Genomic DNA, 17,810 nt, shown 5'->3' with positions numbered 1-17,810 from the left:
AGGCAACAACAGAAATGTATTCAGAAACTGCCTATCGCCAGAAATCTAATCAATGCTTGTAATGGAAAAATCTTACTTTTACCAGTTACCCTTTAACCCTATCAGAACACAAAAAGAAATCATGAGTTCATATGGATCCTCTTCTGTTATACGGTTACATTACTGTTACAGTATATAGCAGTAATTTATTTTACTTAATTTTAATTAATTAATTTATTTCTGCCTCTTTGTACGGTGGCAGGGGGTGAAGGGATGCCTACATGATGTGCCATTTAGTATACACAGGTTTATGTACACAGCAGGTTGGACATACCATTGGTGCAACCTGTACTTTCAAAAATCGAAGTATTAATAGATTATTTTTTATCAATTAGCACAATGCAAAGTGAGTGAACAAAAGAGAAATCGGATCAATATTTGGTGAAAACGCCCTTCACCTTAAAAACGGCATCAGTTCTCCATGGTAAACTTGTACACAGATTTTGAAGGAATTCGGCAAGGAAGTTGATCCAAACATCTTGGAGACCATCAAGGAGGCAGATCTGAATGGCTTCAAGTTCTGCAGCAGGGCAATGACCCCAAACATACACCATGCTCAGCATGAAGAAGAACAAGGAGTCCTTGAAGTGATGATATATCCCAACAGAGCCCTGATCCCAACATCATATAGTCTATCACAGATTATATGAAGACACAGAAGGATTTGCACCAGCCTACATCTATATAAGATCTGTGGTTAATTCTCCAAGATGTTTGGAGGCAAAAGGCGATCACACCAAATATTGATCAGATTTAGATTTTGCTTTGATTTGTTCACTTTGCATTTTGTGGTTTGGTAAAAAAAAAAAATGAACACTTCTAATTGTGAAAGCATTCTTACCTTGCAGATTTATTTTCCACACCAGCCTAAAACTTTAGCACAGAACCATATATTATTTTCTTTCTTCCTTAATATATTTTGGTGACTAGGTGAAACGCAATTATACAATAGTTTTCATAGGATTTTTTTCAAAATCTAATTGATAGGTCACTTGCACTCGTTGAATGTTTGGTCAGTATTGCGCATTAAAAACGCAGACATATGCATCCTATCATTTAGAATGCATTCTGCAATTTTTGTGCACATGATGCTTTTTTTTTCCGTGAAAAAAACGCATCGCGGTAAAAAAAAGCAGCATGTTCATTAAGTTTGCGTTTTTTTTCGCGTTTTTCCCGCTATTTAATGCATTGGGAAAAAACGCAAAAAAACGCGAAAAAAACACATGCGGATTTCTGGCAGAAATGTCCGTTTTTTTGTCAGGAAATTTCTGCAAGAAATCCTGACGTGTGCACATACCCTAAGACAAAACCAAGAGTGGGTGATAAAAACAGAAGTGGTGATGTGTTTCTGTTATACTCTGATTGTTCCACTCCTGGTGATGGCTTACAGATACTGATGTAAAATTCTGACCAAATACTGAACGTGTGAATGTGGCCTTGTTAGGAACATGCTGGGGTAGAACAGATCCTCTAAGGCATCTCTATATATAATCGCCAGTTAGAACTTCCGGCCGCTGTCCCCGAATCCCATAAGGCACTGCGGCAGTGTCACTTGCGCAAATGCAGTTTGTGGCCGAAAGGCGCAGTGACAACTGTCATTACCACGCATGCGCGGGAATAGCGGTGACGTGTGTGTGTGTCACTTGCGCAAGGCCATGAACTGCGCCTGCGCAAAAATACAAGAATGCAGAGGGATGATATAGAACAGATATGTTGGAAAGCGCAAGCGGTGTGAGACATGCCCGCTGCTCCTGTCAGCACCACTAAGCATACACAGATGTTAATTTCACCGTACTCCCGATGTGATAGCATCAGGACTATTTCTAGCAATTAATAACCTGCAGATGGTGGAGGGGGAGGTAATCAATTACAGAAGATGACGCTGAGAGGGATGGAGTCCCCTTATTCTGGTATCCCTTGCGGTGCATCAGAGTCATATGGGCTTTTTGTTTGCCATACAATAAATTGCTTGAGATATCCTAGTGGAATATTAATGAAGCTTTAATGAAACCGAGCATCATGTCGTCCTATATAAACAAGCTGTCTTTATCCCTGAAGATAACAACATATTTCCATCCTGTAATTTCCGTGAGTGATAATGCAGAATGTTAAAGAGGAACTGTCATCTGTCATGACCATATATCTATTTACCTTTGGGAATCTGCACCATGTTGTATTACAGCTGGTCATATTGGGCACCAGAGGCAAACCCTCACTATATCCAAAGCAGCTGGGCAGACCTGTGTACTACACACTCTACACTGCCTACATCACTGGCAGGGCTGGTAGGGGTTAATCCATCCAGTTATCAAGGATGTGATTTGAGGGGAGCAAAGGGAAGAACCTGCAAGAACAAAAAATATACTGTATACGAAAAGCAGGTACTGTATATGTTAGAAAAATATTTAGAATTGAGAGTCCTCAGTGGTTGATACCTTTTTAATGGCTAACTGAAAAGATGGTAACAAATTGCAAGCTTTCGAGACTACTCTGGTCTCTTCATCAGGCAAAGACTAAAAGAAATTCTGAAGAATCACATATTTATACACAGCACAGCACAGCACTGTCATTGTGGGAGAGTGATAAGTGATAAACAGTTGTGTCCATAAATATTGGAAAGTTCCTAGATTAGGAGTGAATGTTTTGTTGTACCTGGTATCTTGTAGTCCTGATGTGAATTGGGGATCTTTTTTTAACTCAAATAGTTTTTTTATTGAGTATAACATTTCAATAAAACATTTGACATTAATACATGTATTTTCAATTTTTCCCCAACAATAAACCCCCCTTTCCCACCCCTTCCCCCCCTTTCCGAGCCCTTCCCCCCCCTTTCCCAATTAGACAGCTCACGCTCTTCTCTTAACATGTCTTGTAACAGTATATACGTTAGCATTATATAGTGTCTTCCATTATGAGCATATAGACCATTATTTTATAGACGAAAGCTCCTCAGGCCTATCTTCCCTTAACCTCCTCCTAACCCAATTCCAGCCAAGGCTTCCACAATTTGTCATACAAGACCATTTTCCCTCTTTTCCGATACACTCCATTTTCCAGGGTAATGACCTGCCCCACATATTTAATGAATTCTCCCCTCGAGGGAGGCTCCTCTTTTATCCAATTTCTTGCTCTGACCTTCTGAGCCATGTATAGTAATCTAGCGATTGCTATTTTCAACTTGTTATCCACAATTACTCCTCTACATATCCCAACAAGCACACCACTGGTTCCCTTGGGATTACACATCTGTATGCTCCTTCTATCCGGCTGAGAACCACCAACCAAAAAGCAGTCAATCTCGGACATGTCCAAAGCATGTGAAACATTCCAGCATTATCATTCCTACACCTAGAGCATTCCGATTTCAACCCAGCTCTGTATAAGACATCCGGAGACCTATACACTCTGTGTATAATATAAAGCTGGGAAAGTCTGTACGACTCATTCAATGATAATTTTGGTATCCATTCTAATACAGATTCACACGTTTCATCCTCTAAGTGACCCAACTCTCTTTCCCATTTAGCCCTCGCGCCAATCGGATATCCCAATGAGTGAGTATGGAGTAAATCTTTGTACATGGAGGAGATAACACCCCTCGTTGTCCCCACTCCACAGATGTAGTCCAATAATAAGTCACTTTGGATTTTGAGACAATCCCCCTTATTCTGAGCCACAAATGCTTGTCGAACTTGTGCATATTGATAACCCCCGGATGTCCTAAGATCATACTCCGACTGCAGCTGGGAAAAGGGTTTCAACTCCCGCCGCTCTAAAATCTGATAGACATATCGAATCCCCCTAGCTTGCCATTCTGGTATACATCCCATTGCCAAAATCTCCGGTAGATTGTCATTAAACCACAGCGGAGAAAACCTGGTAAGACAGGTAATTCCATGAATTTGTTTAACTCTCCTCCATATTTTATATATCCGATACAATGTTGGATACATTTTCCGAAACATCCCCCAGGGAACCATCTTCTAAACACTGTACCGCCGGACTTCTTTTTGTCACCCTCTCTATCAAGAGTTGTACCACTTTGGCAGACGTCTCATGCTCCCAGCCCTTTAAATGCTGACATTGGGCCTCTAAAAAATATATTTCGGGATTACGTAAAGCCAAGCCTCCCGCGTCCTTAGGTCGTTGAAGCGTCTCCAACCTGATTCGTGGGTGCTGTTTCCCCCACACCAAACTTCTAAATAAGGAGTTAATCAGTTTGAATTTCCCACGCGGTATCCAGATAGGTGAGTTATGGAGAACATACAATATCTTAGGCATCAGAATCATCTTAATAAGATTAACTCGACCTACAACAGACAAGTGCAATTTATTCCAATTTAGCCCCAATAAAGCACCAGATCCCTCAATGAGCCGAATAGCATTGCTCAATGAGTCACGTGGGTCACTCAAGAGCATCAGTATATCGTCCGCGTAAAGCGCTATCTTTTAGTTTATTGACCCATATTTAAACCCAGAGACCTTGGCAAACTGTGGAATTTTGGCGGCCAATGGCTCCACGGCCAAAGCAAACAAAAGAGGTGAGAGCGGACACCCCTGTCTCGTCCCTCTGTGTAGCTTTATCGTATGAGAAAGCTCCCCATTCACTCTCACTGTAGCTGATGGTTGCGCATACAACAACTGAACCCAAGACACGAATTGTGGACCAAAGCCAAAACAGTGCAATACCTGCCACAAGTACCCCCATTCCACACTATCAAATGCCTTTTGGGCGTCTAGGGAAGCAATAACTTTATGACCACTGTTATCAGCCCCCCATTGTAAATTCAGAAAAAGCCTTTTTTAGATTAACTGCCGTAAACCTGTCAGGCATAAAGCCAGACTGATCAGGATGTATTAACTTAGAAATAACACCCGTCAATCGGGTCACTAACACCCCAGCCAGAAGCTTAACGTCCGTAGTGAGCAAAGAGATCAGGCGATACGATTCAGGCAGTCATAGATCTTTATCTTCTTCAGGATTACGACTATTATGGCCTCCCTCATGGAGGCTGGCAGGATTCCCCTATTCTTAGTCTCCTCCAAGACCACTCTTAGTCTGGGCAGCAACACCCCCTCCATGTCTTTATAAATTTCGGCTGGTAGTCCATCTGCTCCTGGCGCCTTACCTCTTGCCATTTCCCTTAATGTGCGGCTTAGTTATTCCTCTGTGATAGGGCCCACAAAACTTTCCTTATCCTCCTCACTCAGCCTAGGTAAGACAATACCTTCTAAAAATGCCATATTGTCTCCCACCGATGGGACCACTCCAGAGGAGTACAGATCCGCGTAAAAGTCCATAAAGACATTTAAGATCTCAGAGGTCTCTGACACTTTCGTACCAATGTCAAGTTCAAATGAATGAATGATGTACCCCTCTGGGCAGAAGCCACCAATGACAGCATATATGTCCCACTAGCTCCCCCTCCTGGTAAAAAGCTAGTCGTTGGAACTCTCTCTTCCTCCCTGCCCTCTCCAGAAGAATTGTATCCATATTATCGGCTTCTTTTAGCCATTTCCCAGCCTCAGGGGTACCCAGTGTGACCAACTCATCTTCAGTAATTCTCAGCCTTTCCCTTGCAGCATTCTCCGCCTGCTTTGACCGCCGTTTACATCTACTGATATCCCTAAACAGCAAACCTCTCAGATCTGCCTTCATAGTCTCCCAAATAGTGGGTATAAACGCGCTGCCCTCGTTAATCTAAAAAATCTCCTCTAACTCTCGCTGCATGTTCTCCAAACTCACACTTTGCAACTAGTTAGGATGAATCTTCCACTCTCCCCTGCGCTGAGCTTGTGTCCCCATTGGCCGCAACTCCACCTCAATCGGATTATGTTCCAAGAACGCCCATGACAAATACCTCACTTCCCCCCACCATAGTATCAAACATGTCATTTCCGAGCGCCATGTCTATTCTAGATAGAGTATCATGAGCCAGTGAGTAGCAAGAATACCCCCTCTCTTCAACGTGTCGCACTCTCCACAAATCAATCATACCAATCTCTCGGACATATGTTCCAAATGCCGTAGTACTGCTTTCCGACCTGTTCTGTATGTTTTTGTTTCTATCCAAGAAATCATCACATATGTTATTGAGGTCTCCAATAATTAAAAGCGGCATCGGATCTCCCCATCCAATCAATTCCTACACTTCTCTAATTTTTTTGCTAGAATAAGGAGGGGGAATGTACATAGCCACCACACACATCAAAACCCCAAGCAGTCTACATTTCACTACCACATATTGCCCAACCACATCAACATACACCTTCACCTCCTCATAGCACACACTTGTTGGGACCAATACCGATACTCCCCATGAGTACGTAGAGAAGGTAGAATGATACGTTTTCTGTAACCATCGCCTACGTAAGACATTGACCTTTTCACGTACAAAGTGCATCTCTAACAGACACATCAATGAGTCCCTTTGGTCTCGAGCATATTGTAGAACCGCCACTCGTCTGGTCTTATTCGCTAGGCCTCTTACATTCAAATTCAGTATTTTAATGCGGTCCCCCCATCACGTCGCTCAACAGTCGTCCATGATTCCTTACTCCCTAACCTGAGCTGTCTAATCCCTCCCCCCACCCTTTAAACACCCGCCTCCCACCCCAACCTCCCCACAAAATAAAGCATTTTCCTCTCATCGAGAGTGGGGCTCCTCTGCCCATTTGAGAAACTCTCACCTAGGTTACCTTCTCCATCTGGCTCCCCAACCAACAGAACCACAGCTATTTACATTAATCAATAACATTTCAAAACGTACAATAAAGTAAAGAGATTACAAAAACAACATTCGCAGAACACCCTGTTAGCAACCCCCAAAACCCTCTGTATTATCCAACCCAACTCTGTTTGGCACACTAATCAAACTGGCCATACTTCACTCTTCCAACGTTGAAAGAGACATAGGCAGTAAATAGGCATAAAATAAACCCAATTCTCTTCCTCCAGAAGTATTGCGATAACAACTCATGTCTCCACGGAAAGTCAGTCTCCTTTAGCCTGCAGTTTCTTGACATTAATATCAATCCACTGGGTAGCGTCCTCTGGTGTCATGAAGAAATGGACTTTTATTAAAAGCGACCACTCTCAACCTCGCAGGGAAAAACATGGAGTATTGCACCCCCAGTTATCTCAGTCGCCTCTTGACACCAGTAAACTGCATTCTCTGTTCCTAAACTGCAGCAGAATAATCCGGGTAGATGGCAATCCTCTGTCTGCCGACAGTGAGATCCTCCATTTCTCTGGCCTTCCTAAGAACAATGTCTCTGTCTCTGTAGTTTAATATCTTAGCCAGCATGGTACGGGGGTTAGCTCCAGTTGGAGGGGCTGCAGTGGAACTCTGTGCGCTTTTTCCACAGCAAAAACCTTTGTCAGAACCTCGGCACCAACCTTCTCCTTAGCCAATTTTCAATAAACTCAGTAGGATTTCTCCCCTCTGTTTTTTCCGGCAGACCCACTATCCGGATGTTATTTCTTCTGGATCTGTTTTCTAGATCCTCATTTTTTGCCGCCAATTCTGATATCTGTTGGACAGAATTTTTCTCTACCTTTTGTAGTTTTACAACATGCTCCTCCACAGTGCTCATCCTCTCCCTCACCTCTCCCATGTGTTTGTCCATTTTCTGTATGGCAGCCTTTATCTGTATAATCTCCCCTTTAACCTCCTTCATCTGAAGGCTTAAGTCATTTAGGGACTGATTACATGAGGACAAGAGAATAAAAACGTCCGTTAAGGCCCCGTCACACATAGCGACGCTTGAGCGATTCCGACAACGATAGGACCTGTCAGGGATCGCTCAAGCGTCGCTATGTGGTCGCTGGTGAGATGTCACACAGTGCGATCTCCCCAACGACGCAGCAGCGATGCGGCGAACTGTAGCGACCTGTAGAACGATGCTATTTCATGATGATTCAATGGGACGTCCTGTCAGCGAGTTCGTTGGTAAGGTGTCAAACACAGCGATGTGTGCTACCCAGCGGGACCTCAACGATCAAAAAATGGCCCAGGCCATTCCGACACGACCAGCGATCTCACAGCAGGGGCCTGGTCGCTGCTACGTGTCACACATAGCGAGATCGCTACTGAGATCGCTGTTGCGTCACAAAACTTGTGACTCAGCAGCGATCTCGCTAGCGATCTCGCTGTGTGTGACGGGGGCTTTAGGGTCGGCCTTCCTCTCAGTTCCACTTCCTTCTCGGTCTCCGCTGCTGCAGCCATGCCACCGTCTCCCTCCCCTTTCTGCACCCCCTTCACTCCTTCATCAAGTCTCTCTTCCTCCTCCTCTTCTCCTTCAGATCCCTCTTCAGTAAGTTCCGGCGCCTCTTCGCCACCGTCCACCCCGGCAAACCTTTTCAACTTCGCTGCAGCCTCCAGGCGCTTCTGACAGACGGCGTTTGCTTTTCCAGCGTCCGCCCTGGTCGTGGCACCATCTTGGATTCCGCCAGCCTCTCCTGCGCCCGCGTCCTTCTGCCTTCTCCGTGTCATTTCGTCCCTCACCGGGCGTCTCCGCAGTGCTCCTCCACTCCCGGGGTCTTCAGCTTGCAGGTACGGCACAATGTGAAACAGACAGCGGTGTCTGCACAGAATTATATCGCTGGTGGCAGCGAGAGCTCTCTCCTCAGCGTCCGCTCACATGGCCAGCTAGGACACCCCCCCGAATTTGGGAAATTTATCTTGTCCGTGGTCATTATAAATGGACAAATTTTACATTTTTTCTGGTTGCAAGAAAAGGATCCTCATGTCCCATCAGGCCTCTGGCCTACTACTGCTACATTGATGACATTTTAATCATCTGGACGGAGTCTGAGCCACAGCTAAAGACGTTCCATGAACAGTTTAATCAATTTCATCCCACCATTATCTTGACACTCAACTACTCTTGTACTGAAATTAACTTTTTGGACACCATCATTAAGCTGCAGAATAATAAAATAGAGACATCCCTGTATCAGAAGCGAATCAACCGCCCAACATACCTTAAATGGGACAGTTTCCATCCAAAACACATAAAAAACTCTATTGTCTACAGCCAAGCCTTTAGATACAATCGTATATGTTCCAACCCAATGGATAGGGATGAACACCTTGGACGCCTCAGAAAGACCTTTTTGAATCGGGGCTACCATCCAGGAACAATTGAAAACCAGGTTACAAGAGCCACCAGAATATCAAGGAATCACCTGCTACATTACAAAGCTAAAGGGTACCTCTAGTAGTTACGTACAGTCCAAATCTGGAGGTGCTAAGGGGAGCTGCACAGAAATTACAACCTTTACTACAAAAAGATGCCCGCTTACTATCCATTTTTCCAGACCCCCCACTACTGTGTTTTAGGCAGCCCCCAAATCTAAAAAGCATCATTGTCAGAAGCTCCCTGTCCTCTCCCACAGCTGCAGGTACCTTTCCTTGCAATCAGAAAAAATGTAAAAAAGGGTAACTTCAAATCTCAGAGAAACAGGAGAATTTGGGAGTATAAATTTATGGCAACCTTTGATACAGGAAAGAAATATATCTTGGTACCGTGTTAGCCAGTAGATAGAAAAATATTTAGAATTGAGAGTCCTTAGTGGTTGATACCTTTTAATGGCTAACTGAAAAGATGGTAACAAATTGCAAGCTTTCGAGACTACACAGGTCTCTTCAATCCATTTTTCCAGACCCCCACTACTGTGTTTTAGGCAGCCCCCAAATCTAAGAAGCATCATTGTCAAAAGCTCCCTGTCCTCTCCAACAGCTTCTGGTACCCTTTCTTGCAGTCAGAAAAAATGTAAAACTTGTCCCTTTATAATGACCACAGACAAGATAAAGATCCCCAATTCACATCAGGACTACAAGATACCAGGTACTTTCAGCTGTGTCACTTCTAATGTGGTGTACCTAATTATTTGTACTAAATGTCCAACTGGGGGTCTGTATGTGGGGGAGACAGGGCAAAAACTTAGAGCAAGAATGAATTCTCACCGCCACACAATAAGAGAAAAAAGAATGGATCTACCTGTGGCAATACATTTTTGTCTCCCAAATCATAACATTATGGACAAGAAATTACTTGTGTTAAAAGGTAGCATCAAATCTCAGAGAGACAGACGAGTCTGGGAATATAAACTGATGACGACCTTTGACACTCTCACTGCAGGAATGAATGTGTCGCACGGATTTATGTCTTTTTACATCAACTAAGGAACTTGCCCCTCAGACTATGAGGGGTCATCACAACAGAACCAGACCTCAATAAAACAATCCTTATCTAAGAACTGGCCCAATATTTATGGACATAACTGTTTATCACTCATGGTAATTCTGCTTCATGTCACCTGTCTTATCCATGGTTTTTCCCTTTTTTTTTCTATGCTATGTTGTGCATAAATATGTGATTCTTCAGAATTGGTTTTAGTCTTTGCCTGATGAAGAGACCTGTGTAGTCTCAAAAGCTTGCAATTTGTTACCATCTTTTCAGTTAGCCATTAAAAGGTATCAACCACTGAGGACTCTCAATTCTAAATATTTTTCTGGCAACCTTTGACACACTAAGTGCAGGAATGAATGTGTCACATGGATTTATGTCTTTTTACATCAATTAAGGAATTTGCACTTCAGACCGTGTGGGGTCATCACAACAGAACCAGACCCCAATCAGAGGACAACAAAACATTGACTCCTAATCTAGGAACTTTCCAATATTTATGGACACAACTGTTTATCACTTATCACTCTCCCATAATGACAGTTCTGTGTTGTGTTGTGCATAAATATGTGATTCTCCAGAATTTTTATTAGTCTGTGCCTGATGAATAGACCTGTGCAGTCTCGAAAGCTTGCAATTTGTTACCATCTTTTCAGTTAGCCATTAAAAGGTATCAACCACTGAGGACTCTCAATTCTAAATATTTTTCTGTCTACTGGCTAACACGGTACCAAGATATATATCTTTCCTGTATAGGCATCTGTTAAAAACCCAGAATCACAGTCCATTTCACATGGCCTCCTGCTGGAAAGAGGATGCATGTTTATATATGTATTGATCCTGGACAGGCTCTCAAAGGGGTTGGCCACTTTATCTTTACATTATCGGATGTGTTGGGGATATGATATTGTGTACATATGCTATGATATAAGTATCACCGGTTCTCCTCCTGCTCTATTTCCTCATTTAGTGCACAGTTCTCCATATAATGGCTGCTGGTGGAGGAGCATGTGACCAGACCTGTCCATCAGTGTCCTCCAATAGAAAGGCAGCTTTTCCACTCGAGGTGTTTTCCAATTGAAGGAGACTAATGGACAGGTCTGGTCACATGCTCCTCCACGGTGGCTATTGTATGGAGAAGTGTGCAGTGGGTGAGGTATATATTTTCTGGTTATTGCTCTGGTAGTGTAACTTCTTTACACTATAAGCCTCCTAGCCATATAAGAGGCTGTTAGTACATGTCAGGAGTCCTGATGACGGACAAGGAACTGTGGCCTAAATACAGACAATAAAATACGGTCCTGATGAAGCACCCTAAAATGCTGTTCTGTGAGTAAGCTTGAGGCTACGGTGGCTAGAATTTTATGACTGGAAAAAAAAAAAAGGAAAATCTGAATTTTACACCGTACTAAAGAAACTTTAATTTATTGAAAGGCCATGTGTGGTACAAATTGGCCAAACTGCTCAAAAAATGGAGTGGCTGCCCATACAGGGTTTGTTCAGTAGGAGCAGTAATGTTGTCCTCAACACCAGCCAGCATTAGAAACAAAGACTGAATCAATGTAATAAAGTGGAAAATGAATATTTTGTGATGTGACATTGCAGGCATGCGGAGCTAGACCGCCTTGCTCGTGAGAAGGAGTCGGCGCTGGGATCTATGAAGGAAGCACATACTGAGCATGTGCAGCAGCTGGAGAAGCAGAAGAAAGAGCTGCAAATGTGTGTAGAAACACTACAGGTGGAGCAGCAAAGAGCTCAGTGCAGTCAGCAAGCAGTGCTGGCAGAAAAGGACTGCGCCATTGACAAGTAAGTACAAACGCATCAGCACGGAATACTGCCTTTACATGATACATAGTTTTAGGAGAACATTATCTCCTGGAAGCGGTGTTGATATTAGCTTCAAAGGACTGCTGACAAGGATTGGCTATTAGCACATAGATTATCAAGCAATCCCAGCACAATACTTGTTTTACTGCCTGAGAAGTAGTTGTAGAAGGACTAGTGGTTGGGTGAATCCATTTTTTGGTCAAACCACTGTGTTTTCTCTTGAGATATATATACTGTGTATATGTATATATATATATATATATATATATATATATATATATATATATATATATATATATATATATATATATATATATACATATACATATATATATATATATATATATATATATATATATATATATATATTATATTCATTCATTCAATTCAAGAAACTTTATTGGCAGGACCAAATATAATGTTAGTTTTGCCAAAACACGTGTGTACAGTAGGGAGTAGGGACAGTGGGGATACTGGGTAGGGACTGTGGGAACGATGGATGGGGTTCAGGGTGGGGCTATAGTAGTCCATGGCATATCATGGTTGTCTTTCTCGCAGCCTATGGTACGTGCTCACATACTGCGCTGCTATCTCAACCGCGCTCTTTTCTTCCCCGAACAGGATATATGTTTTCTCTTCCTCCTTCATGGCGCTGAAATCCGGAAAGAGATCGGATAGCCTCTTGAATGGAGTGTCCCTCACTGCTGAGTATTTGGTGCAGTGTAACAGGAAGTGGGTCTCATCCTTCAGGGCCTACAGGTTACAGTGTAGGCAGTGTATGTCTTCCCCGGGCTTGTAGCTGTGTCTTTACCGGCCGACCTCGATGGCCAGAGGGCACTGTGTCTATACTGGCTCAGGATCTGGGGGTCTCTGGGGTCCGAGAGTTTCTCCAGATATGGAGCCAGTCTGTAGTCTCTCTGTAGACTCTAGTACATGGTCAGTTTCTGTCAGCTGCTGATCTCGTTATTCCAGTCACTGATGTACCTCTCCTGCCCCTCGTCTACCATCTTCCTGAGTCTGGCTTTTGTCAGGTTGTTTTGGTTGACGGTTCGGTCAGGTTGGGATTGGGTGAGCTGAGTGGGGGTCCTGGTTTGTGGGGACCACCTATATGTAGCATGGCTTTATGGTGATGGGAACTCGGGTTGCTGCTCTGTAGGTGAGCCTGGAAGCCCAGCGCCCTCTTCAGGACTGCTAGGTGCAGTGGGAATCTTCCCAGCTCAGCCCGACAGGCATTGTTGGTGGTGCTCCAATGGACCTGGAGAAGGTGTTTACAGATTTCCAGGTGGAATATTTCTGTTGGACTGGAATCCCACTTTGACCAGTCTGGGTATGTGTGAGGGCCCCAGACTTCACTGCTGTATAGGAGGATTGGGGTGATTATGGCATCAAAGATTTTTAGCCAGACCCTCACTGGTGGCTTCAGATGGTAGAGTTTTCTTCGTATGGCATAGAAGCTTTTGCAGGTCTTGTTCTTCAGGGTCTCTATGGTTTGTTTGAAGCTCCCTAACCAGTGAATTTGCAGGCCCAGGTAGGTGTATTTGTTCGTTTCTGTAAGAACGCAGTTGTTTATCACAAATGGAAGGTGCTGGTTTGATCTTGGCTTTCTCCTCTGGAACATCATGATGTTGGTTTTCTTTGGGTTGGTTGGTAGTGCCCATGTGGAGCTGAATTTCTCCAAGATTTTCAGGTTTTCTTGGAGACCTTTCTCAGTTGGTGACATCAGCAGTAGGTCATCTGCATACAGCAAGAATTTCACCTGGGCGTCATGGAGTGTGAGACCTGGTGCCCTGGAAGATTCCAGAGCTGTGGCCACCTCATTGATGTAAATATTGAAGAGTGTTGGGCTTAGGGTGCAGCCCTGTCTGACTCCATGGCTGCTGGAAATCAGCCGTTCTTCTACCATTCACACTCACGCTACAGCGGTTCTTGGTGTAGGAGCTTTTGATGGCATCATAGGTCTTTCCTCCTAATCCACTTTCCAGCAGTTTCAGTAACAGGTCCGGGTGCCTTTCTAAAATCCACAAAACAAGCATACATGTTCCTGTGCTTCGTGTTGTAGACGTGGCTCTGAATGAGGCTGTGCAGGGTGTAGATGTGGTCGGTAGTGCGGTGGTTTGGCATGAACCCTGCTTGGCTTTTGCTGAGCCTGAGGACGTTATGCTCGATGAGGAAATTAAGGATCCTTTTGTTCAGGATGCTGTTGAACAGTTTCCCCAGGTTGTTGCTGACACATACCTCTGGAGTTGGCAGGGTCGTACCTGTCCCCACTCTTGTGAAAGGGTAAGATGAGGCCTTGGTTCCAGGTATGAGGGAAGTAGCCAGCATTCAGCACAATATTAAACAGTTTTACCATTGCTGCCTGTATTTCCAATGGACTGTATTTCAGCATTTCTGGTGGGATAATAATAATAATAATAATCTTTATTTTTATATAGCGCTAACATATTCCGCAGCGCTTTACAGTTTGCACACATTATCATCGCTGTCCCTGATGGAGCTCACAATCTAAATTCCCTATCAGTATGTCTTTGGAATGTGGGAGGAAACCGGAGAACCTGGAGGAAAACCCACGCAAACACGGGGAGAACATACAAACTCCTTGCAGATGTTGTCCAAGGTGGGATTAGAACCCAGGACTCCAGCGCTGCAAAGTTGCAGTGCTATCCACTGAGCCACCGTGGGATCCATGCGGGCCACTGGCTTTTCTACACCTTATGGAAGAGATTCTCTCTGTAACTTCAGAGGGTTTTGGAAAGGCTTGACTTTTTCCTCCATTTCCTTTAGTTTTTCCGTTATGCTTTTCTGTTCTTGATTTAGTTCTTCCTTCGAGATGTCTTTGTAGAGATATTGCCATTTTGGATATGTATGTTGTTTTTCTTCCTTTTTGTGCCCATGTGGTTCAATATTTCCCAGAAGGAGTTGTCTTGAAGGGCGTCTTGGAGTTGGTTACATTTGGTGGAGATGTAAGGCTGCTTTCACACATCAGTTTTTTGCCATCAGTCACAATCTGTCGAATGTTGAAAAAAACCAGATCCGTTGCAGATTGTGAAAAACTGATACGATGGATCTGTTTTTTCGACGAATTCGATTAGCTAATACAGCTAATTGGATACTAAAAAAAAATCAGAGCATGCTCACTTAAAAAAAATGGAATCGCCAGATTCCATCATTTGACGGATCTGGCGCCATAGGGTTCCATTCTAGCAAACTACGGACGTCGCTGTCCGTTTTTTCGACGGACACAAAAAACGTTACTATGTCAGTTTGGTCTGGCCGCCGGAAAATCAATTTTTGACGGATCCGGCGAAAAACAGATGAAACTTGAGGCCATCCGTCGCTAATACAAGTCTATGAGAAAAAGAAACGGATCCGGCAGCAACTTTTGCTGGATCCGTTTTTTTCATAATTCGCCGGATTGTGCCTAACGGCAAAATACTGATGTGTGAAAGCAGTCTAACTCTGCTTCTTCCTCTTGAGAATGGTTTTGTATTGCCTTTGTATGGTGTTGTAGGCATCCCTCAGACCCAGATGGTTGGGGTCTCTGTGTTTCATGTTTGAGGCTGTTACGGCTTTGCATTCCCTGTCAAACCAACCATTGGTCTGTTTTTCTTTTGTCCTTTTATAGTTAACTTTTTTAAGGTAGGATAGTTCGGCCATGGTGTAGAATATATCATTGAGGTCTTTTGTAGCTTGGTTCACTCCTCCTGGGTTAGGCTTGTGCTCGTAGTTGTAGAAGTGCTGGAGCATCTCCTGTATTATGGGTCTGCTGGAAGCCTCTTGATATTTTATTGTTGACATCTTGGACCATTTGTAGGATGGAGGCAGGTTGAAGAGGCCGCTCTGCTGAGGCTTTTGTGCCGATGGTTTCTTTGTAGATTTCATGTACAGGAGAAGTTGGCTGTGATCTGACAGGTGCGTTTGTGGGGTGACTATGAAGCCGCCGATATTTACCATATCCATATCTGTAATGGCGTAGTCTTCTACACTCCTTCCTACATGGGAGTTTAATGTACCGTATTTTTCGGACTAAAAGACGCACTTTTTCCCCCCCAAAAAAGGGGGGAAAATGGGGGGTGCATCTAATAGTCGCAATGCAGGCTTACCTAGGTGGCAGAGGTGCGGTGGCAGAGGTTCGGTGGCAGAGGTGCGGTTGCGGGGGTGTGGCGGCAGAGGAGGCGCAGTAAGCGGGGTCCCTTTCCCCGGTATGGTGATGCAGCAGGCCCGGTATGCAGCAGAGCCGGGTGAATCCTCTTGTTATCGGTGGTGGCGGCCATTTTCCGGAGGCCGCGCGTGCGCAGATGGAGCGCTCTGCTTCCCGGGGCTTCAGGAAAATGGCTGCCGCGATCTCCATCTGCGCACGCGCGGCCTCCCGCGGCCATTTTCCTGAAGCCCCGGGAGCAGAGCGCTTCATCTGCACACGCGCGGCCTCAGGAAGATGGCCGCGCCCACCGATAACAAGAGGATTCACCCGGCTCTGCTGCATACCGGGCCTGCTGCATCACCATACCGGGGAAAGGGACCCCGCTTCCTGCGCCTCCTCTGCTGCCACACCCCCGCCACCGCACCTCTGCCACCGGACCTCTGCCACCGCACCTCTGCCACCTAGGTAAGCCTGCATGGTACGCCAGGGACCCCTCTCACGCCATACCTCTCACTGCACCTCCTGATCCCAGCACCTCCTGATCCCATCACCTCCTGATCCCAGCACCTTCTCATCCCAGCACCTCCTGATCCCAGCACCTCCTGATCCCAGCACCTCCTGATCCCAGCACCTCCTGATCCCAGCACCTTCTCATCCCAGCACCTTCTCATCCCAGCACCTTCTCATCCCAGCACCTTCTCATCCCAGCACCTTCTCATCCCAGCACCTCCTCATCCCAGCATCATCCCACCTTGCCTCCTGTGACCCTGCTCTGCCACCGCCATAAGATACTGTAAATTCGGACAATAAGACGGACCCCCATGTTATAAAAAAAATTTTTTTCTGCAATTTTCACCCCAAATTTGGGGTGCGTCTTATGGTCCGGTGCGTCTTATAGTCCGAAAAATACGGTATATCTTCCTAGGGAGTCTCCCTTGGTATGGCCAATTAGAATATGAAGTCCTAAACTTCTATATAAGTTCAGGATCTTTTTGCCACTCTTGCTCACTGTACTTTCATAGCTGTTTCTCTCCATGTGTATCGAGTCATGGCCGTCAGTCTCTGCTCCAAATATGTAGATGTTTCCATCCGTGATCAGAAAGTCTTTTTCTCTCTCAGTTCTTGCATTGAGGTCTCCAAAGATGAGAACTTTGCCCATGCCTGATAATGGGCGGCTTCTCTTTCTGAGATCTCAAAGCTCTCTGGATTAAAGTAGGGTGACTCTGGTGTTATGTAGGTGGCGCAGACATAGACATTAGACTGAGAGGTGAGGATGGAGCTGCTGATTCTAAACCATATGTGGCTGTCTCCTCTCTTCACCGGTTTCATGTACTGATGGAGTTCTTCTTTATGCCAGATCAATATTCCTCCTGAGCAGCAGCCCTGTTTAACGAAAGTTTTTATTTTTGAGGGCAGGGACATAGATTTCCCTGTATCCGATGGGCACCAGGGATTCATTTTTGGCCCTGGTTTATGTTTCTAGGAGAATCTGAATGTCTATGTTTTTCAGTCATTTTGTATAAAATCTTAAGGTACCGTCACACATAGCGACGCTGCAGCGATACCGACAACAATCCGGATCGCTGCAGCGTCGCTGTTTGGTCGCTGG

General features: G+C 44.6%; 1 protein-coding gene across 4 annotated transcripts in view; it reads left to right on the top strand.

The window, feature by feature from the left end:
- The window catches only part of CCDC57 (coiled-coil domain containing 57), a 178,120-nt gene that overhangs the window by 68,459 nt on the left and 91,851 nt on the right, over positions 1 to 17,810 (top strand). For all 4 annotated transcript variants that reach the window (XM_069752484.1, XM_069752482.1, XM_069752483.1 and 1 more), the window contains exon 7: positions 11,839 to 12,039. In XM_069752484.1, the coding sequence (XP_069608585.1) occupies positions 11,839 to 12,039 (201 nt within the window). The remainder of the gene's footprint in view (positions 1 to 11,838; positions 12,040 to 17,810) is intronic.

Source organism: Ranitomeya imitator, chromosome 2 (assembly GCF_032444005.1).
Source record: "Ranitomeya imitator isolate aRanImi1 chromosome 2, aRanImi1.pri, whole genome shotgun sequence".
NCBI lineage: Eukaryota > Metazoa > Chordata > Amphibia > Anura > Dendrobatidae > Ranitomeya > Ranitomeya imitator.
The sequence above is the reverse complement of the archived record's forward strand: the minus strand, read 5'-3'. Positions and strand labels throughout refer to the sequence as shown.